Source organism: Schistocerca piceifrons, chromosome 2 (assembly GCF_021461385.2).
Source record: "Schistocerca piceifrons isolate TAMUIC-IGC-003096 chromosome 2, iqSchPice1.1, whole genome shotgun sequence".
NCBI classification, from domain to species: domain Eukaryota; kingdom Metazoa; phylum Arthropoda; class Insecta; order Orthoptera; family Acrididae; genus Schistocerca; species Schistocerca piceifrons.
In genome coordinates this window covers 919,165,780-919,189,169 of record NC_060139.1, presented here as the reverse complement: position 1 = coordinate 919,189,169, position 23,390 = coordinate 919,165,780, and the positions used below count along the sequence as shown (strand labels likewise).

Genomic DNA, 23,390 nt, shown 5'->3' with positions numbered 1-23,390 from the left:
CCTTGCTTATAGGGCAAACGATTCACCTCGGACGACGACGACCAGCTGTATGTGCGGAACTGGTTCACATTGCAGCCATTGGAATTTAATGAGACAGCCATTTACCACCTTGTGTCATAGTGGAACAAGTGTCTCTACAGCCAGGATCAATACTCTTAACATACAGTTACAGGTTTCTGTAATTATGCCTCTGGCTCATTTCTTTTTGAATGCCCTTATAATAACAATCTTCTTTACTGTACTGAATAGTGCATATTGTTGTGTTGCAAATGGAACCTAATGAAAAAATTTTTATTTATAGCTAAATCTTCAGTAGAAGACAATGCTAAACTCTCCCTGTAAAGGAAACAAGAAAGTACTGTTTCAAAAACAGATGAAGAAAGAAAAGAGCAAAATACCCAAAGAAAAATGGGCTAGAGGAATACAGAAATAAGCAAGATACAGTAAACTGGAACTGGATAGGAAACAGCAGAATGAAGACATGAATAAATTGGAACATGGGTATATTCATTTACCTAGGCAGCCATTATTAACTCTTTGCTAAAAGAATATATGATGGAACTTACCTGTATAACACCAATAATTTGACCCGAAGAATTTTTAATTGCCATGCACAGAATGCTTTTATGTTTGAAATTTGTGCCTTCATCAACAGAAGGGTCAAATCTGTCATCTTCATAAGCATTTGCAATATTGACAGTCTGAAACAAGGGTTATCTTCCGTAAAACTCTTATTTCAAAATGTTCACACATTATATATTTCACTGCATATCTTCATAGATATAAACTCTCTCTCTCTCTCTCTCTCTCTCTCTCTCTCTCTCTCTCTCTCTCTCTCTCTCTCTCTCACACACACACACACACACACACACACACACACACACACACACAAACACAAACACACACTAAAGGAAAAGTTCTTTAAAACAGCTGTTCTTTGCATGAAAGGACAGTACTTCTCAAAAGGTAATGTTTATACATTTTAACACATATCAGTTTCTCAGGACTTCCTATTTCAATCTCCTTATATATAATCAAGCAATTACAGCCTATAAGCAATTATATCTGTTGCATATATGTCATAGCTGACTACAAACTGATGTGTAGCTTTCTTCCCTTTAATGTCCTTATGGCTCATTTCCCCATGTTTTACAACTCCCTATTAAGACTACTCTCAGTGTGATTTCACACTAAAGAAAACAACTATAATTAGTCAGCGACATGGCACAAAGAAAATGCATACAAATCAATTTCCTAAGTGTCTCACATTTTATCTGCAACATATTGTGTTTTATAATAAATGTACAGCTACAACACAAAAAATTGTTTTCCTCAGAGTAATATCATCTTCATTCAACACACAGTAATTTTCATATGTCTTTTTTTGAAATATATATTTATCAATAAGATATTTATGTTAGACAGTACCTTTTCAAACACAACATTTTATTAAATTATTTTCTGGAGACATTAATTTCTAGCAGAGCCCCACGCAACAACTGTACGACCCTTTTCAATAAAAGCTGTATTCATCATTTGTGATGGCTCTACTGGGGCTTCACAAAATATATGCTCTGCAATTTGAGAAAATTTATGGCTATTTTACTTCTCTGTTCCACAAAATTTCACACATTTAGACAAAAGATGTTCACATTAGATGATACACATAGAATTAAAGTGTATTCATATATATTTTAACTACATATAAAAGTTACATGAATTCTTTGACAATTTTTAATAGTTCACAAAAAAACTAAAATTATGCTGCAATCTTGACAAATACACAGACTGTAGCTAAAAAATGGCTATACAAGTAATATAACTTATTACATATTTCAACTGTTGCCAACAAGAGCTGTGATGTGAAGTGAAGTGGCAATTAGTATCCTAAATCTAATTGAAACACAAAACAGAATGTTCATCTGCAAAGGCAGATATGCAGGAACTATGGACTGTATACTATAGTAGGGGCTGCATTATTCAACATAGTTAAATATCTATAAATAAGTAAGAACTCAAATTACAGTATGCATTACAGAATCCTAAGCAAATTTTCAACCAATAACATTCAAATATGAAAGCAGTAGGCTGCATCAGCTATATTCAATCAATGCTCACTGACATGTGTCTTATTCTTAGTCACACACAGATGTGGATAATGAATCTGTAAGTGCCAAGTATAAAGGCTTTGGTAGAAGCTACAACATCTAAGCTGAAGAATCCACAATTAATGTTTTGTGGAGTTAAGGGTCATAACTGAGAGAAGAAGTAGTAAATGTGGAAGGTAGACACCCTGAAACACACACGTGTAGAAAAACAGTTGTGTATGAGGCTGTAACATCATAAGAGTGTATCCTAACAAATCAGTGGACACACAAAATAGTAATACCGAATGTAATTGTGAAGGATTAGATTAGATTTACTTTCTTGTTCCATAGGTAGATGATACTCAGGGGATCCTCAAGGTTGTAATAAAACAAAAATACACACTGTTATTTTTCAGGCAGACAAAATCAGATATGATAATGTTCCTAAGTGAAACAGTTCTCATGGTTTGGGAATAAGTAAAAAATCTTTTGAACACATTTTCATTTGTGATGTAAAAACACTCTTGTCACAAACATGACATGATGAATATACAATGTGATGAACAAGGGAAACAAAGAAAAGAAGTAAATTAAAAAAAATCAGCAGATAAGTACACAGATGAGATGCGACTGTAACACTAGACTGACATGAGAGGGTAGGACCTTGATAAGTAAAACATATGGGTGCAGTATATTAATCAGAGGTAGAAATTAATCAAATGTGAATGATATTGCAGAACACCACTAAAAAAAAAGTAGCCTCATGACACTGATTTCATGTGGTGGTAGTGGTGGCAGTGACTGATTAAGATGAAGAATGATGTTTAGTGTGATGTAGCTGTAACATGAAAATTGGCAAAATGCGTTCCTTGGAAACATCAATTACAGATGTTCTTCAACTGCAGTTAGTGTCTTTCTTTCATTCAATGATACTCTTGTTTTCATTTTTATCTCTCTTTGTTTGTTTGTTTCCTTTATTCTCTCATTCTGGGTTTTACTGCCTAGTTGGAATTACCATTTTCACCTTCTGCTGCAACTGTATTCAGTTACATTTTTTCTCTGTTATTTCACTTTACTTCCTAATAATGTTATGTTCTCCCTATGTTTCTTGTTACCTTCATTTTCCTTTTTCTTACTCTTCTTTTTCATTTAAGAATTAACTGAATCAGTTTATTTCTGTTGTTATTACACATTTATCTCAATTACTTCCATGTGAGCTTCTAATTAATTGATTTATTACAAATATACTGAAACAGTTATGTGCTGGCATTATACACAGTGCATCTACAACAGAACAGTACACAATTCATTCAGATGACTTTGAAAAATTGGGCTGTTCCTCTTTACAATAGCAGGTACCTGAGACCATCACTTTTTTACTTCCATGGTTATTTCAAGTGTCAACTGAAAAAGGTACATAACTTATCATGATCAAATATAAACAAACAGTTGCACATGTAAAAATAGATAGTAAAATTCACGTAAGTATAGTGATCATCATCTTCTTCTTGGGTGTGCAGTAACGAGTGATATTCTTGAGTGACATACTCTGTGGACATAATCAGTGAACTGAAATAACTCCAATAGTATTACAGGAGTCAGAGTAACTTAAGCGGTGAACTGAAGGTGAAACTGACCTTTCAAACTTTCTTCTCATGCTTAGTGGTGACCATTCATGAATATTGTATGCCTATCCTGACAATATCAGGGTCTAAAAAAAAATTTAATTGTTTATGTAATGTTACCTCACGTGTATAGCAGTAAGGTTCTACCATAGTTCACAACAACAACAAAAATCGTAAAATTTGTAAATATGATTCCAAAACTTATGAAGGATCAATTTGGATACAGTTCCTCTCAGCATATTTGTGATGAACACCCAGAATGTAACAGCAAATGTACAGCAGCTGCTGAATATTACTTACCTCACCTGTAGTGGCAACATAACCCGTAATGCCAATGTTGATAGGAAATCTGCTTTCAAATGGACTGAAAGAAGAAAGAAATGAGGTAAGACATAATGCAGTAGTATCCAGTCCTTATCATTGTAACATAACTACACAAATAACTAGGCATTTTTATCAATATCCATATTCCCCCCCCCCCCCCCCCCCCTCTCTCCATCGCCCTCAGAAATAACATTACATTGAAGTCTGCCTCTCTGACATCAAGCAAAAGACACAGTTTCATAACAAACAAATACATATGTTTTCTTTCGAGTAAATAAAACTATGTTCAATTTCTAGCCTTCAACATGTTTTAAATTTCATAACTTGTTGCACACTGCATGACTGAACAAAAACTTGTTGAAATTTTTAATAAAATCTTTAAAAGTAAGTTTCTGCAGTTTCTCATGATAAACAGTCACTGGGCTTCACTCAATAATTTTGTCAAGCTGTTGTTATATCTTGTTTATTACAATTCTGCTAAATGACACACACAGCATGAAACAGTAAAGAAGGGGAGGAGAAAATGGGATGAAACTTCACAGGTTGAAAGGGAATGTAATTTTACTTCAGTAATCTAAATTAGTTTCAGCCTTATGCCAGTCAGGTTTCTTATTGGCATTAAGTTTTTAACTTATGAAACTTAAGCTTCAATTGACGGTACATTACTGATATGTCAAAGTCATCTTGTAGATATCTATTATATGGTCATCAGATGATGGGATAATCCTGAAATTCATAATGACAAGAAACAACAAAAATATTCACAAAAAGTCTATTTCATCATTACTTCAGTAATCAAAAAAATTGAGTCAAATTTAGTAAGAACTTGAGAGTATGAGTCCATTTATCAGTATGACATTGTAACCACTCCTCCGCTGTGCACTATTTCAGTTGGGAAGGGTATTAAAGTGTTGTAGCCTTCCCTGAGGCAAGCTGTCCAACAACTGTTTTAACTGGTACTTAATATCCTGGATACTGGCAGTGGCACAGTGTTGACATCTGAGCTGGTCCCACACATATTCTTTCAGAGATGGATTTGCACCCCTTGCTGGCCATATAATTATCTTAACATAATAAAGATAATTTATAGAGACATTTGTCATGTGTAGATGAGCATTCTCCTCGTACTTTGAATAACAGCACCAAGATACTGTCAAACAAATTGTAATACACAAAGACACAGGATGTCCATGACTCAGAAACCCCTCGAAGTCATCCTGATGACTTCCCACGCCATGACACCAGGAGTAATACTGCTGCACTTCTTCAACAGATTGGAAGAATGGAACCTGTCCCCAGGTCACTGCCAGATTGCTGATGATGGTCACCTGGGTCTAGTGCAGAACTACGGTTCATCGTTGAACATAATGACACAATATGTCAGCAGTACATGCTTCCTGGTCACAGTGGTGGTAACGGCAACTTATGCACAGGATGGTAATTCGATAGTCTGGCTACTGCTTGGCTCCAAAAAATAGTGAGTGGTTGCACAGACTGAAGCAGCGAGTCCATTACTTGTTCTAGACTGGCAGAAATAGATGTGGGACAGATAAAATTGTCCAGACCCTTGAAATGAGTATGCCCGGCACCAGGTTGTCAGTGAATGTTGATTGTTGTATAAGGTGGCATATCTGTTGAGTTGCACTATCATGGGCAGTAGTCTTCAACAAGATACCTTTATATGAGCCAGAATATTATTTTAATGTACGATGACTATAAACTCGAATGTGAAGAAATAAATTGCAACCCAGTACGTCTTCCAAAAAAATACCAGTAACTATTCCAGAAGTACAATTTTGGATTCTTTACGCTGAAGAAAGATCAGTGTCACAAATGTACTGCCTTTAATTTGCTGAATGAAAAAAAAAAAAACACTGTTTAAGCAAGAGCATTGTGGCAAACCTTTGCAAAGAAGCGATCTGGCTCGAAAGAGGTATAAGACAGAAAAGGCTTGCACAAAATTACCCAAGTATTATAATTGTAAATTTTATTTACACATGAGGATAATGTCAGATTGATGTGGGATGTGCAGAAGAACACTCCATTTGTGTATTACTCTGTGTGTGAACCATTTAAAGTTACAGTAACTGATCAAGCATTCTTTGAAATACGTAACACAGAAATGGAGTGTGACTATTCATTTCAATATAGAGAAGAATATTAAGTATTGCTAACAAACTACCATGAAGGATAGCACAGATCATTCAAAGCTGCAGGAAGAATCCTGATCCTTTCATAATCTGCACTATACTGTACAATGATTTTCTAAACTTCAAAAAGTGATCAGAAAGGCATCCCCAAAATTCCAACGCACAGTGTTAGTGTACTCCACTACAAAAGAAAGAAACCTCTTTCGTTGTTCTACAAGACAGAATTTGTGGAGTGCTTTAGTGATGGCACTGTAAAAAGAAATGGACGACCTTTGGCAAAAAATGGGGGAGGGAAGGGGGTGTTCAGCTAACAATAATTCAGAGACAAATTGATTTCTTAAGCAACCATAGTTGATTTTCAGGACTCTGAAACATTTAGTTGCCTGTAGCTTGCAGCTAGCGTAATGCACATTCATTGCTTTGTCAAGAAGATGAGAATATGTGCTTACCACTACAGCTCTTATTATCCATAAACCACTAGTAAAGTATTCACTATCAAAATTGTGCTTACCTTGTTCTTGAATCATTATCCTCTCCATTTAAGTCATTTGCTTCAAAATCAAACACTCTTGAAAAACTTCCTTTTGATGCTCTATGAACGAGCAACACCTGAAATTATTAAAATATGCACATATCAATGAAAAATTTCTCTCGTTAGAACTGTAAAATTTTGTTTATGAAGGCTGAATTAGTTATAAGCCATTATAGCATCAGGAAAAACAAGTTCTTTAAAGATATTATCACATAATGAGTTGTCTTAAATCTTTACCTCAAAACTTATATTTTGGGCTGAACAACACCCTGTTATCACTGCTGATAAAGCTGACACAACCTTACCTTAAAAAACATATACTAAAATGCATTTCCTCTCTGTTGGTGTAAAAGTATCTCAAAAACTGATCTTATTGTGTCAGTTTCATATTTCAGGTTACTGGTTACACACATAGATAAAAGAAAACAAATGGTTCAACGTACCTGAACCCTCTGACACTGTATGAGGGACTGTGTGTGGGTGAGGATACGAAACACCATGTGTTCAATGGTGCTCTGCTCTTCGAAGATCATTCGTGCCAGGTCTAATAATACCTGAAACATTACAATTAATTAAGACTTACGTGAAATTTGTGAAAGGAAAGACTATCACATTGAACTTGCCAATTGTAAAAATGTTCAATTATACATGACCTACTAGAAGCAATACTTATTGCCATTTGATTTAAACAAGGTTATCTTTAATACAATGTGAATATAAAAAATGAAACGAAAATTGAAAGATAATGATAAGGAGCCTACTCAACAGCATTTTTCTTTAGAAAATCATTTTTGTCCCCCCTCTGCCCCTCCAACCTCCCTTTCTGAAATGTATTTTCATGTCACAACTTCACTTTTACCAATTTCACCAGAGAGAAAACTAAAATAGCCTTTGTTCATAATTAAAGGAAGATTGACAGAAAGGGAAGAGGGGAGTGAGGGAAGGAGGGGGGGGGGGGGGGGAGAAAGTTTTGTAATTATGCTATTTTATTCTGTACTCTTTCTATTGGTTAGCAAACTTAATAAACAGTAAGATAGGTAAGGCAAACTTAAAAGAGAAAAACATATGAGAGATCATTATTATTTTGCAAGCTTCTGCTTTCTACCCAAAACACTGTTGTGCACAAATTCTAAAAGTTTACCCAATGTGACATTCTTGACTCCAATCAGATACTTCTGCTACTGAGCTATCTGGTTCAGATAAGTGAAAGCATTATCTCATAAAAATTTCCAAATGAAGAAATAGAACTAACAGAAAAATCATGGATTTTTCTGTCAAGTTTGTTAATGTAGACATGAAGAGGAAATTGTAATCTGGGGTCACATGAATCACATTAAATGAAAATTAAAACTTGGTAGAGAATAATTATGACATAGAGTTTCCTTTAATTACTAAATCTTTCTTGTTCCACCTCTTTAGCACTGGTAGAATACCCTCATTAGAATACACTACAAGGGATAACTGTATTAAGTTGATGATATTATTTTATTTTTGAAGGCAAAGTACATGAATTTCTACACTTTACTGCAATTCACTAATGATTTAGTGATCCTGTTGCCATTGTTATTCCGATTATGTAATGAACGAACAGTTGAATCTTAAAACGAGAAATAGGATTTCAGTATCTTAACATCATGATTTTTTTGTCTTCTGATCATCACAGTTTTAGTTCATTACACTTGATTTAATTACTGTATTAACAGGCAGCTACATTATTTTACCTGGTTTCTCTTAACCTCCAACTGACTCTTCTCATAAAGCTGAGCATTCCGCAGACCAATTCCACAGAACTGGAGGTAACTTGCAAAAACTTTTTCATCGTTGGCTGTAAAACAGGTGTCTGTTTGCTTGTTTATAACCTGAAATACACAATTTAAAAGTATGATAACATAAGAAACACACACACACACACACACACACACACACACACACACACACACACACACAGACAGACAGACACACACGAGAAAAAAATCATTTCACTTACATTTAGTTTCAACACAATCTTTTGTTGAAACCCACAATTTGATCCTCAGAAACAAAATAACTTCAGATTATGAACTATTTTTTGAATATTTCCTCTCATTTAGGGAACAAACTTCACGTATCTTAAAAAGGGACCTCAATATCCCAGTTCATAAATATCTTATTAGTTAACATTATTTTCTGGATGAGAATTATCTCATTTGATAGAGACTGACAAAAATGCCATTTATTTTCAAGAATCTCTCTTGTTACTGTGCCTCAGCCACATCTTGCAGCAGGTGTCAAGCACACTAGGCTATGAGGCTACAAACTTGATTCTTCATACTGTCACCCTCATTTTTTCTTCCTATTCTGAGTTATCTTTCATTCAGTCAGTCTGAGGATAATTTTCACCAGACAGTACATCACATTCCCAATCTGGTCTGCCCTAGGTATTTCTGATGGATGTGTTCAAAACCACTCATCTCTGTAAATTGTTCCCTAAGTCTTTTACTGCTCACATGACAACATTTGTACTATACAATGAAATACTTTAAACTTTTTGATCAGGTTCTTCATAAGTCAGAAGATAGTAATTACAATTACATGTCACACAAGATTTCTTGGCCTCTTGGTTTCTCACCTCTGGAATATTTTTTACTACTAATTGCTTTTTTTCTGTGATGTCTACACTGTGCCTGCACTTGATACTACATACAGCACTCATTACATACCTTCGTATGAAAATTTATAGATGTTTATTTCAGTTTCTATCAAACATTGTCACATGCCATACCAAAATATTAAAAGCTGTTTAGTATGTCAAATTACATATTTCATGCCTAGTTTCTGTAAAAAATTGTGTGGCTGCATATCAGATATTTACACAATATTGCTGGGACAGAAAAGGGTCATCAAGCCTGTGCAGGGATTAAGCTATACACAAATTTCTCATGAAGCATAAACATTTCCAATATATTCTTTGTAGTTGTAAAAAATTGATTATATTTTCATATAACAACAAACTGATTGAAATAAATGCAGTTAGATACATAATTAAATGAAAGGTCTGAATATAAATATAACAAACACAGAATATGATTTACATTCATAAACGAAAGTCCATATGGTGATGGTTTGTAAGTTACAACAAGCAGCCAAACACTTTCAGAGAAGGACATCAAAGTATTTCCAAACCAAAAATAAAATCTTTTTTGGCAGAAAGATAAAGTTTCTGCACTCATTCGCAGAACTATAAGTAGCGAATCTAAGAAGTGGTTGTTGTAATATAATTATATTTCTTATGTGTAGTTACATATTATGAATCACATTATGTAGGAAAGAGTAGTATCTGAACAACAATAGATACATTGGGTGTCTCTCCCAAGAGTCATCAGTGACACTATCTCTGGTGTTTTGACAGATATTTGCAATTTCGTTTTTGCTATGCGTGGCTGGAGTCAGCCCAAACAAATACTGCTCATCACGTCTTTCATGTGACATCCATAGTCAATGGAAAGCATTAATTTGTGTTCTGTTACAAACAAAATTATATTTTTACATGCTCGTTCGATAGCGCACTCCCAAATTAGTTTAGTACAATAGTTGTTTTAGCAATGTGTATTAACAGTGGCAGTAAAAAAGGACATATAACCTTTACACAACCAGGGACTGAGTAGCACTGCTGCACAAGGCTTGCAACAAGTGTGGGGCAGGGTGGCACGTGAGTCACTGCTGGAGTACTGGTACTTGTTAATCTTCATGTTTTTCTGCCCATTTTAATTTATATCGATAAAATGAATGCAGTGCTACACTAATTTGGGACCGCTCTAATGAACTGGAAAATAAAATTCTGGTCCCAATTTTTTTTTATTTGTTTGTCAAAGAATGCTTTTTATTGAACTGGGTGTCGCATGAAAGTCGTGATGGTCAGTATTTCAGTATTTGCTTGGGCAGACGCCTATTACACATTGCAAAAACGAAATTCCAAATATCTTCCGAAAAACCACTCAAAATACACCTGACAATTCTTAAGAGAGGACATCCTGTATATGATGTAAAGGTATGAAATATATATGTATGACCCACTACAATTTTTCAAATAAAGATTTAAAAAAATATAAAGTCTTTGTGATGCTGTGTTGTGTTACAAAAGTTGCCCATTTCATGGCTCCCCGTGAAAATGTAAGTAAATTAAGTACTCAGAATGAGCAAGGTTCAAAATGTTTTATTTTGTTCACTGTAAATAAAGACATATAGATTCTCTGTGACTTCAGCTACGCTAACAACTTACTGCTGAAGAAAAAAATTAAAGAGCAATATGTTAAGGAAACTAGACGCTAGTTTCTCATTCCTTCGAGTAAACAAAACATACTTTGTTAGTGAAGTAAAGTGTGGCGCAGAATCCAGTTCTGTTGATATAACTCTGTGGGAACCGAATTTACATAATTGCTAATTACTCTTATTAACTACTTGATGCTGAGGCTGATATAAGCACGCTCTGTACATTCAAAACCCAGTGTAAAATAAAATAATGCTCTTACCATCACTTAAAAAGTTCTAGTGTAACTGCAGTGCATTCGCCTTCTCACCTGCGCTACTCCTATAACATCGCCAGTGAAGTCCTTAATCGGCATGCAGAGCAACGTCCTCGTCTTGTAGCCCGTCAGTACGTCAATGTCGTGGTTGAAACGATCATCCTGTAAAGGCAAAGCTCAAGTAAGAACATACACTGTGGGCCATAAAAAAGCGGAATGCTGAGATTCTAATTTAAATGCAATATGAAATACAATGACTGCAGTAACACCGTTCAGCTCGCCGATATTTACCTTTTAAATACCGCTTTCTTATACAGGTTAGGCATATTGCTTTCGGGAACCCCACCGACACCCTTGAAAAAAATTATATACACAAATATAGTTTCCCAGAAAGAGGTTCACACTGTTTGAACTTTAATAACCGGAGCAAAAATAACAGAATTATAAATTTTTAAGTCACATAGATATTCACATTACTGTTGACGTTTTACTGCTGAAGATGTTCCAAAGGCCCTCCATCGGCAGCAATAAAGCATCTGCAACGCTGCAGAACAGATATACACATGTTTTATGGTGGCCACCGGACAACACTTCTTCGTCGGCCTATCCACCTTTCAACAAATGTTTCATCCACGAATTGCCGCACGTCACAATGGTAATTTGACAGTGCACCGTCTCGCTGAAAAAACTTCATCTTGGAACAGTTGGTGAATTGCTGGTGGAATTCGTTCCTGCAACATGGTAAGGTACTTCACACCTACTACTGTTCCTTCAAAAAAGAGTCCTCTGCGAGATATACCATATCACATTAATAAACCTGCAAGACTAACAGCCCGTTCTACCGTAACATGGGGATTATCTCTTACTCAGTACATACAGTTATGGCGACTGATGGTTCCATACAATTTAAGCGTCGTCTCATCAGACCAAACAACGACATCAGTTAGCGGTTTACTGTCGCAAAACCATTCACAACATTCAACGCGCCTATCCGGATCGTCATTATTCACCGCATGAAGTAACCTGGAAATGTAGGGCTTCCACTTTGCCTGCTTTAAAATGCGGTGAACACTTGATTTGCTTACACCTGATTAACGTGTCGCTTGCCTTACAGACTTCTCTGGGGATCTTCTGAAAACTTCTATCACTGTGCACATCCCTCTTTCGCCCGCTACTTAATTTCTTCCTGCCACACCGCCCCTTCTTTTGATCACGCACACTTCCTTCCCTATCAAATCCTTCGCGTAATTTCGTTGTTACAGATGTCGGTGGTGAAGTACAAAACTCTGCCCGTCATCGTCACAAGGACGAATTTCCAGCCATGTTGATATTTACGTTTAGTTGCTGGCAACTTAAAATAAACTAAATTAAATCAAACGGATGGCTCCATACACTAGTCATGAGAGCACCATATAATCACATCTGGATCACGTTATCACTAATACCTCCTGAGCTAAGTTCAAACGGTGTAAACGCCTTTGTGGTGCTACCCTACCTCCTTATTTAAACAGGTCATTTAATGACGATGACTTGGTAATAAGCAGAAACTCGCAATGACACAGCATCAAGCCCTAAGGCTGAAATATATAACAATAAAACAGTCTGACAGCTTCCTTAGCACAATTCAACAATGACAATTGGCTGTGTATGGAAATCCAGTTACAGGAACTAGACCTTACACTTAACTTTGCTGAGAGAACAGTTGATATAGCAATTACTTTCATTTGGGCAAGTACTACAGTAGTACAAAATTTATGAAATGACAACTTATCCGGCATAGAAATTAATTATTGTTATTTTTCCTTTATCAAGTGCTAGTTGACGTGCATGTTGACAGTTCATCACGTTATCCAGCCACCAGAGTATGGCGGGCAAACATGCAACTTGCGCCAACCAGTCACGCGTAAAATTTGGGTAAAAATACCTTAAAGGCAGTACCCGAAACGCGAACAGTACCCCATGCGAGTTAACTGTTATAAAATAAATTCTTATAGCACTGGCAGTCGTCAAGCAGGTAATAAAATCAGCAACTGAATGAACGTTGAGGTATTTCTCTCTTTCGTGTCAACACAGAAACTGCAATAAATGTTTCGACAACTGTGTGTCGTTTTTCGAATGCTTCGCGGATGAAATGCTGTCAAGACACATAATAGGTGACGACAGACCATTCTGTATTAATGACTTCAACTTAACGTGATCATATGTTAATGGTATTAGTCACAAAATACAAAGAGACACAAAATTTATACAATATTTTACAGAAATGAAAGAGGCCGAAATATGAATGCGTAAAAAACATAATAATAAAAAATGAGAGCACTGTTTCGCAGAAAAAGGGGTGTATCTAAAGACTAAATTTACCTCGGAAAGACGAAAACACAGAGTTTGTAGCTTCGGCAGGATGATTCGTATAAGAAGGGGGAGGAGGGGGAAGAGTGGGCCACATTAAAAATCTCTTTCTGCACTGACACAATCTAAAACATTTTTAGATTCACTATCATCGGTAGGTTTCTTTTTCTGCGGGTTACGAGATTGTGAGCACTCGACGCAGGCTACTTTTGCTTTTGTGCAGAACATCGTCATCCCGTCTGCGAAATATGGGTCATCATATAAGAAGGGAAATTATATGTATTTCTACTACTGACATCTCATAACAGTGTTCCGCAGTCAATTTGTTGCACTTTTTAACACAAATTAGTTTCCGAGCAGTAGACCCCCAATTCTCTGGAGAGTCAAACTGATGTGCAAAAAAAGATTCAGACGTCTGATTATTTTACAAATGAGTTAATGCGCTAAAGCGAGGAAGAGTTCAAGGAAGGTTTGAAATTATGCTCTTATTCTCAAGTACTGAATGAATGAAGTCCATGTATTTGTGCACTGTAAGTTACATTGCCTCAGGACAAACACACGCTTTCGAACTGTAATACACTACTGGCCATTAAAATTGCTACACCACGAAGGTGACGTGCTACAGACGCGAAATTTAACCGACAGGAAGAAGATGCTGTGACATGTGAATGATTAGCTTTTCAGAGCATATACATAAGGTTGGCGCCGGTGGCGACACCTACAACGTGCTGACATGAGGGAAGTTTCCAACCGATTTCTCATACACAAACAGCAGTTGACCGACGTTGCCTGGTGAAACGTTGTTGTGATGCCTCGTGCAAAGAGTAGAAATGCGTACCATCACGTTTCCGACTTTGATAAAGGTCGGATTGTAGCCTATCGCGACATTGCTGATCGCGTTGGTCGAGATCCAATGACTGTTAGCAGAATATGGAATCGGTGGTTCAGGAGGGTAATACGGAATGCCGTGTTCGATCCCAACGGCCTCGTATCACTAGCAGTCGAGATGACAGGCATCTTATCCGCATGGCTGTAACGGATCGTGCAGACACGTCTCGATTGCAGAGTCAACAGCCGGGGACGTTTGCAAGACAACAACCATCTGCACGAACAGTTCGACGACGTTTGCAGAAGCATGGACTATCAGCTCGGAGACGATGGCTGCGGTTACCACTGACGCTACATCACAGACGCGAGCGCCTGCGATGGTGTACTCAACGACGAACCTGGGTGCACGAATGGCAAAACATTTTTTTCGCATGAATCCAGGTTCTTTTTACCGCATCATGATGGTCGCATCCGTGTTTGGCGACATCGCGGTGAACGCACATTGGAAGCGTGTATTCGTCATCACCATACTGGCGTATCACCCAGCGTGATGGCATGGGATACCGTTGGTTACAGGTCTCGGTCACCTCTTGTTCGCATTGACGGCACTTTGAACAGTGGACGTTACATTTCATATGTGTTACGACCCGTGGCTCTACCCTTCATTCGATCCCTGCGAAACCCTACATTTCAGCAGGATAATGCACGACCACATTTTGCAGGTCCTGTACGGTCCTTTCTGGATACAGAAAATGTTCGGCTGCTGCCCTGGCCAGCACATTCTCCAGATCTCTCACCAATTGAAAACGTCTGGTCAATGGTGGCCGAGCAACTGGCTCTTCAGAATACGCCAGTCACTACGCCTGATGAACTGTGGTATCGTGTTGAAGCTGCATGGGCTGCTGTACCTGAATACGCCATCAAAGCTCTGTTTGACTCAATGTACAGGCGTATGAAGGCCGCTATTACGGACAGAGGTGGTTGTTCTGGGTACTGATTTCTCAGGATCTATGCACCCAAATTGCGTGAAAATGTAATCACATGTCAGATCTAGTATAATATATTTGTCCAATGAATATCCGTTTATCATCTGCATTTCTTCTTGGTTTAGCAATTTTAATGGCCAGTAGTGTATTTATCTTACTGCGTTCAAATTTTAACAGAAGATTATACCTCTTAATGAGTAAATTATGAAGGATTTTAAATTTTTAGATTCAGTCAATAATTACGCGAAACATTAAAATCAAATTTTTGTTGCCCCTGGAAGCCTGCAACTGGTACCATATTTCGGGACAGCCGCTTAGTAATATAAATGAAATTAATTTCCCCCGGTGGACAAGACACGATAACCACTGACTCAAACTTTAGACACAGCAGTGAACGGAACCTAATCCTGCGAGCAGTGCACTCGAAACTATTATGTCACGAAAGCACCGGTGCTAATCTGACAGGACGAGAACGCAAATGATGCGGCATCCCTGGAAAGTTTCATCCAGGCAATCCTTGGAGCAGAGACGCCGAGCGTGTTGCCTGCTCGCATGACGCTAGGCGCGTTCTGCAGTGAGTTCTGCGGTCAGTGAGGTTTCGATGTGGTCTTGGCTCTGTCGCAAAAATATTGTGATGTGATCTGATGAGAAACAAGAACGATTCCGCAAATGTCTGTATTTGCCAAATATGTTCAAGCAGTGGTGTTCAAGTTCAAAAAAAGGTCCATTTGAGTCCACACACGTTGACATTTGTTCCTTCCACTGCCCACAACTTTTATGCACGTAGTCATCCGCGAGAATGTACAGCAGCTCCACCGTACTATGTGCTGGGGGGGGGGGGCAAGAACAAGTCTATAGTAAACTGTCTGTCCAGTGCGACTGGAATCTGTCGATTTCGATGGCATGGTAAGGACGCAGCTTAGGTTCAAAAAATAGTCGCGCACTAATAACCCAAAAAAGTAATTCCTTTTGCAAATGTGAGCAGCCGGCGTTTTGTATGTGTCGAGATTAACATTTCATGTTGCCTAACCGTAACGTATACATAGCAGTGAAGGGGCGATGCCGGCGTCTGAGCTGTGTCGTATGCTAACTATGAACAAAGAAATGTAATGGTTGAAGGCGAATTCCGCAATCAGTGAATAATTTATACCTCACGAAAGATATGAAAGCGTGAACCCGAGCGTCATGTCCGCCTGATGACTCTCACAGGCCCTGAGCAAAGGTTAGGAATTTCATCAGGAAACTGATGAACACCTTTGCGATTAGTAACAGTGCATCCTCACCAGTCCCCCATGTAACGGATAAATAATGGCGATTGCAATGTATTTCCCAGGAGAGATTAACCCCAGCTATTTCCATATCGAGTAACACTGCAATGTGAACGGTTTTTTTTAGCCACATGAGCAGTTTTTCTCCCGATTTCATCAGAATACATTATAAACGCATCTAGTGCGTCTCTGTGGAGATGGCAGTGTTGATAAATTTATCCTGAAAATAAAATATTTAAATGCAACGCGAAACATCTTATCAGTGGACTTCTTGAACGTCTGCGCCAGCCATAGACGGTGCTGGGATAACGCTGGCAGGCCAACTACAAACACAGACGTAAGTCGTGCGAGATCCGAGCAACGGCCGCCATCGGTCGAAACGCCCCCGGGAACCGCCATTTAATTAGTTTTAGCTGTTATCGCAGACGTCAGCCGGTGTGTAAACTGAGCGCGAGAGCTATTACTGAAATGGAAGGACGTACCAGCGAGGAACGTGTTCTGCACGTTGACATCCCATCACGTCCATGTATGCATTCGTTGCCCGTATTTACGAGCAGCGGCTGTAATCACACTGGTGTGAAAATACCTTTATTTTAATTAATTTTATAGCTGGATCCACAGGGTCAAAAATAATTTTTGGACAAGACAATGAGAACGGCCGAAAAGATCTGTGGTAGTTTCTTAATGATACTTGCGGATATTAAATGAAGCAAGTTAGAAAAAAAAACCTGTCTACTTCTGCCACATCGTACAGTTAATTATCTGCCCTGAAAACAGCAAGCGCCTCACAAATGTACCACCACTGACACAGGTCCAATGCTAAATTTATAAGATACAGAGGCGACGTAAATGTATCATTTAACAGTGTGAAGCTTTTTCAACTGAACAACTGAATACTGTAACACTGAATGATAGATAATATAAATTGGTTTCGTTAATAATGGTAAGTCTCCCCACCCAAAAGGTGTAAAATCAGTATTTAAATGGCAGTAGATTTCTTACATGAATCTATAGGTAACATCAACTTCATAATTGAAAATATAGCTTCTGCTCTCTCAATATAATATACTTCTGTCGAAGTTGGTTCATCTGTGGTTCTAGCAAGCCGTATCACGTCCTGAAAAGCACTGATGCAGAGTTCAATTAATGTTATGACTATATATTAAACTTGCAACAAGAGTAGACGATCATTGTTCCGACTGAGTTGTGAGCATTTATCAAAGTCTTCACTGGCAGTCTAGTGAACTCTGATTTTCTTTCTTTTACGAAGAGTTTGAACGTTTATGCACAGTACAGTTTATTCTGTAAGATGAAGTTTTGGGGCGAAAGGTGATAGATCGTTGGCATAGATCATAACGCAGACGTTTCCACTGCCATTTGCAGTACGTTACAAAGTTGGTGTGGCTTTGTAACGTGTAATATGTCGGTTACTGATAACATAGGCATGAGACTGTTCGCGGGTATGTCGCAGAAATAAATTATTTCCGTTGTAATGTTGACAACAGAATTACTGGGTAATAAGGTGACTCTCCCCAATGTTGTTCAATCTGTATATTGAGCAAGCAGTGAAGGAAACAAAAGAAAAATTTTGAGTAGGTATTAAAATCCATGGAGAAGAAATAAAAACCTTGAGGTTCGCCGGTGCCATTGTAATTCTGTCAGAGACAGCAAAGGACTTGGAAGAGCAGTTGAACGGAATGGATAGCGTCTTGAAAGGAGGATATAAGGTGAACATCAACAAAAGCAAAACGAGGATAATGGAATGTAGTCGAACTAAGTCGGGAGATACTGAGGGTATTAGATTAGGAAATGAGACACTTAAAATAGTAAAGAAGTGCTGCTATTTGAGGAGCAAAATAACTGACGATGGTCGAAGTAGAGAGGATATAAAATGTAGACTGGCAATAGCAAGTAAAACGTTTCTGAAGAAGAGAAATTTGTTAATATCGAGTATAGATTTAAGTGTCAGGAAGTCATTTCTGAAAGTATTTGTATGGAGTGTAGCCATGTATGGAAGTGAAACATGGACGATATATAGATTGGTCAAGAAGAGAATAGAAGCCTTCGAAATGTGGTGCTACAGAAGAATGCTGAAGATTAGACGGGTAGATCACATAACTAATGAGGAGGTATTGAATAGAATTGGAGAGAAGAGGAGTTTGTGGCACAACTTGGCTAGAAGAAGGGATCGATTGGTAGGACATGTTCTGAGGCATCAAGGGATCGCCAATTTAGCATTGGAGGGCAGCGTGGAGGGTAAAAATCGTAGAGGGAGACCTAGAGATGAATACACCAAGCAGATTCAGAAGGATGTAGGTTGCAGTAGGTACTGGGAGATGAAGAAGCTTGCACAGGATAGAGTAGCATGGAGAGCTGCATCAAACCTGTCTCAGGACTGAAGACCACAACAACAACAATGGTGACTACTCATGTCAAGTGTACCGCCGTAGGCCTCGAAGCTGACTCTTTTAAGACGCGAGGAAATAACTTTCTTGGAACTAGAGGTGGGCGGGGGGGGGGGGGGGGGGAGTCGCAGAAGGCAAAATTTGTGGTGAAAATACGACAAGGCCGCGATTGGCAGGGTTAGTGAGGACCCGAGACTGTACAGATAACCGAAAAACACGAACACTAAAAAAAATGTTATTAGGGGAAACTGCTATTTACTGTACTTCCAAACATGCTACATGTCACGTTTGGAAGCCCACTGCATTACTTACTCCTTACTCGTCGGCAACAGACAACTTATTCACTCTTATTTTTTGTCATTTGCTTTCAGTTCACTTTCGGCAAACAACCATTCAGTTCTTCCGTTTCTGTTTTTCTTTCACTATTTTCTTTAAGACGGCTCTCATTCTCCGGAGAACCGAAACATCGACATGGTCACATGAATTTTGTCCTTCATACTCTACACAGATCACCCATTTCAGTGCCTCAGTGTGCGTGATAACGGGTTGCTCGTTTTGCATCGTATTTACTCTCCTCATCTAGCGAACACACTTTATTCATTGTATCTCCGTCAATTAGCTGTTCAAATATCGGCTCAAACGTATCGCTGTTGAACTACTTTCGGATATTATCGTCCTTTATGTCTGCACCGCAAGAAATTTGCTCTCTGAACGAAAAATATTCGTTGATAACACGCAGTCCTCTTGCTTTGTATACGAGAGGCGTTCAGTAAGTAATCTAAGTTATTTTTTTATGAAAGCAGGTTGGTTTTATTCAGGATTCCACACCATATAATTCCCCTGACTGTAAAAGCTTAGTTTGAACATAATCGCCGTCCAGTGCGACGGCCTTACGCTACTTTACTGGGATGGCATGTACTCGTATGCCCACATGCTACTACTATACTGGTCGACGTCGGAGGCAACGTCTTGCTGCATCAAAAACGTCCCCATGATCCACGTACAGCTTCCCGCGAAGTGCATCCATCAGTGGGTCAATCAGATGGAAGTCGAAAGGTGCGAGATCCGAGCTGTAGGACGGATGACGAAGAACAGTCCAATAAAGATTTGTGAGCTCCTCTCGGGCGCGCAGACGTGTGAGGCCAGTTGTGCAGCGAGGTGTTTGTGGTCCGTCTGTCACCTCGAATGAGAGTGTCCACACGTCCCAACACTGCAGGAGACACATCTGTATGCAGCCGGCTGGCTCGCGGGAGATCGGACAGGTTTGCGCGACGCGACCTTCTTCCGATTATGACAGAAGCCTCGCCCAACGACTCAGCGTAGTTTTGTTCACTATCAGGACTTCATAGACATTGTGCAAGAGTCTGTGAATATCTACGATGCTGGAACGCACCTCCATTACAGACACCATTTTGAAGAATACGTACACCTCCGATCCTATCGTAACTTCATGAAACCACAGAGGCTGAAGCGGGAATATTCCATGATGTTCCACAAAAAAAATCTACGTTTTTTCTACCAAAATTGGCCGAGACAAAAAAGTGTTGCATTACTTATTGAACGCCTCTCGTTCAAAACTGAGAACATACGGTACAAGTGCTACTATGAGATGAAGAAGTTGGCACAGGAGAGGTAATCGTGGGTGCGCTTCCCATAAGATCATCCTGGTAACAGAAGAAAAAAGAAAGGAGGAAAAAGTTAGAAGTTATACTGCCGGTTAAGAGCACAGCCGAAACTCTTCGAGTAAGTGGAGGTGCAACTGTTTGCCTGGCATAATGAATTACATTTGCATCACGTCGTTGGCCGCGCTAGAATTCGTAGCTTTCCACAACGCCTGCTCGCTAAATGTTCCGTCGGGCACACTGTTTCAGTCAGACGCGGCAACCTGTTTGAGAGCGGAAACTGCAGCAAGCCGCAGCTGCACCCACAGTCGCCGCAGCCAAATCGCCGGCACTCGACGCTGACGTCACGGCGGTGCCGGCCCTAACGCAGTTAGCGCCAATGTTCTGGTCTGGCCCGGGCCTGCCAAACGCAATTGCGTCCGTCTAAATATTCGTCGGTCGACAGCAGCTCGCGCGCCCCATGGGTCCCGGGAGCGCTTTGTTTCCGTAATTAGTGGCGAACTGTGCTAACAGCTCATCTGCGGAACTTCGCGCGTCAGCAGTGCCCGGAAATAAACACATTCGGGACGGGGTACTGCGTGCGGTTGCACGTCATCATCCGGCTGGCCGCAACTACCACTCCGCATAAATGGAGACTGACAAACGTCCATGCAGGAATCAACACACATTCTGTAAAAGCTGATCACGTGAATGTGAAGCCGTTCTGTTCGTCCAGAGGAGCCAGGTTGACGTTGTGTGCCTAGACTTTCAAAAGTCTTCGCAGTCTGCTAGTAAACAAAGCATGAGTTTAAGGTACACATGAAGACTGCAATTGAACTGAATACACCTACGCAAACAAAGCTTATTAAGCACGTCTTTCGTAATGATGAAACATCGTGAGGAACTAAAGTGGGTTCCGAGTACCTCAAGAGACTGTGATATCTGCACCCACTTATAGTATATTATGCAGGGTGTTCCAGAAATGTTGCGACAGACTTCGAGCAGTTGTAGAGGGTGTCTTGAGGAAGAAATCGAGGACAGGAAACGACAATCAACGACCATATAGAGCGTCGAAGTTGTAGGCACCAGCGTCTGGCGCTATGCCACTCTTTCGGCAACAAACTTGACTTAGAACGCTCACAGACCGTAGGCGGAGCGTTTCGCAGTGTTGTTATCCAGCGGTTGCGACTGGTTCCAACGATCGCCAGTGAGAGTGCTGCGAAGACAGCACTTATGTCATATGAATACTACACTCTAATTCCTCGGAGGATGATGGTTTCGGACAAGGCTTCCCATCTGCAGTTTTATTTTTCGCCTGAAATCCTCTAAAATCTTCATTATTTTTCGACATACAGGAGAAAAATAAAACTGTGCCCAAAACTGTCATACACTGAGGCCTTGCCGGCCGGAGTGGCCGAGCGGTTCTAGGCGCTACAGTCTGGAACCGCGCGACTGCTACGGTCGCAGGTTCGAATCCTGCCTCGGGCATGGATGTGTGTGATGTCCTTAGGTTAGTTAGGTTTAAGTAGTTCTAATTTCTAGGGGACTGATGACCTCAGAAGTTAAGTCCCATAGTGCTCAGAGCCATTTGAACCATTTTGAACCGAGGCCTTCCTACGCAGCAGCTAGCTCCATCTTCTTCACTGGCGATCATGGCGTCAGTTGTGATCACTGAATAAGAATCAACATTGCGAGACGTTCTGTCTATGGTCCGTCAGCGTACAAAGCCACATTTGCCGCCGAAGGCGTTGTCTAGAAGAAGGGGCCGACGCCTGTAACTTAGACGTTTTGTAGCGTCGTTCGATGACGCTTCCGGACACGCGTTCCTATCCTCTATTTGCTCCTGAAGACACCCTCTACAGCACCACGAAGTCTGTCGGTACCGTTCTGTAACACCCAGTATATAGTCCACAGTGAATGGCGGGAAATACTTAGCAGCCATTTTTTCCATTCCTTTTGCTACTGAGCAAAGGAGAATTTACCGTCTATTTAGTTCTGTACGCACTCAGATCTCTCTCGCTCATCTTATTCTCTCGATTCCTACGCGGGATGTACGGCAGTGGCAGCAGAATTGTTGGACAGTCTTCTTAGAATGCAAGTTCTCTTCATATAGCAGGCAGATTTTCGGAAGGACAGCGTCAACCGTTACTGTTCACTATTAGATTTAAAAGTCCTGGTAGAGAAGAAATTTACTCTCTGAAACTATTCACATTGAACAAGCTTCTGTACAGGAGGTAATAGCTTTAGAAAATTGCAACGTAACGCAGTAGGAGTTTTAAGATGATCATCGCATGGCGCAACCGCTGGTATCAGGTCCTCAATATAAGCTGCGTAAATAGAGGAAAAAGCCCTACCCAACCATAGGACCAGCGAGCCTCTGTGAGTTCACGTCCAAAGAGATTTGAGATGTAATGAGCACATAAATATAGCCATGGTGAAGGGTGATACAGGTCATATGTTTCGAGTGAATTCTAAGGAAGTGTAATTCAACTAGAAATAATAAATGATATGTTCCAAATCTAAGAGTTATTTTTTATCAGACTTTTGTATATTTAATTTCCAAGTAGTTTAATTCATACATGAGACCACAAGAATTTTAAATTGGTGTCCTCGTAAAAATAATTTCAGAAAGGAAAGCTGACGCATATTTTGCGACGAGTTTTCATTATCCAATACTGGAGAACAGGCTGAAGAAGCGAAGGATAAAGATGACGAGTCTGGTGTCCTGGAGTT

At 39.4% G+C, this 23,390-nt stretch overlaps 1 protein-coding gene across 1 annotated transcript in view; it reads right to left on the bottom strand.

Moving 5' to 3' along the window:
- Nucleotides 1-23,390, bottom strand: part of LOC124777345 (dual 3',5'-cyclic-AMP and -GMP phosphodiesterase 11-like) — a 338,752-nt gene that overhangs the window by 43,657 nt on the left and 271,705 nt on the right. Inside the window, exons 5-10 of the mRNA XM_047252710.1 lie at nucleotides 11,275-11,382; nucleotides 8,440-8,577; nucleotides 7,162-7,272; nucleotides 6,698-6,795; nucleotides 4,013-4,076; nucleotides 567-701 (exon numbers count right to left, since the gene is read on the bottom strand). Coding sequence (XP_047108666.1) covers nucleotides 567-701; nucleotides 4,013-4,076; nucleotides 6,698-6,795; nucleotides 7,162-7,272; nucleotides 8,440-8,577; nucleotides 11,275-11,382 — 654 coding nt within the window. The remainder of the gene's footprint in view (nucleotides 1-566; nucleotides 702-4,012; nucleotides 4,077-6,697; nucleotides 6,796-7,161; nucleotides 7,273-8,439; nucleotides 8,578-11,274; nucleotides 11,383-23,390) is intronic.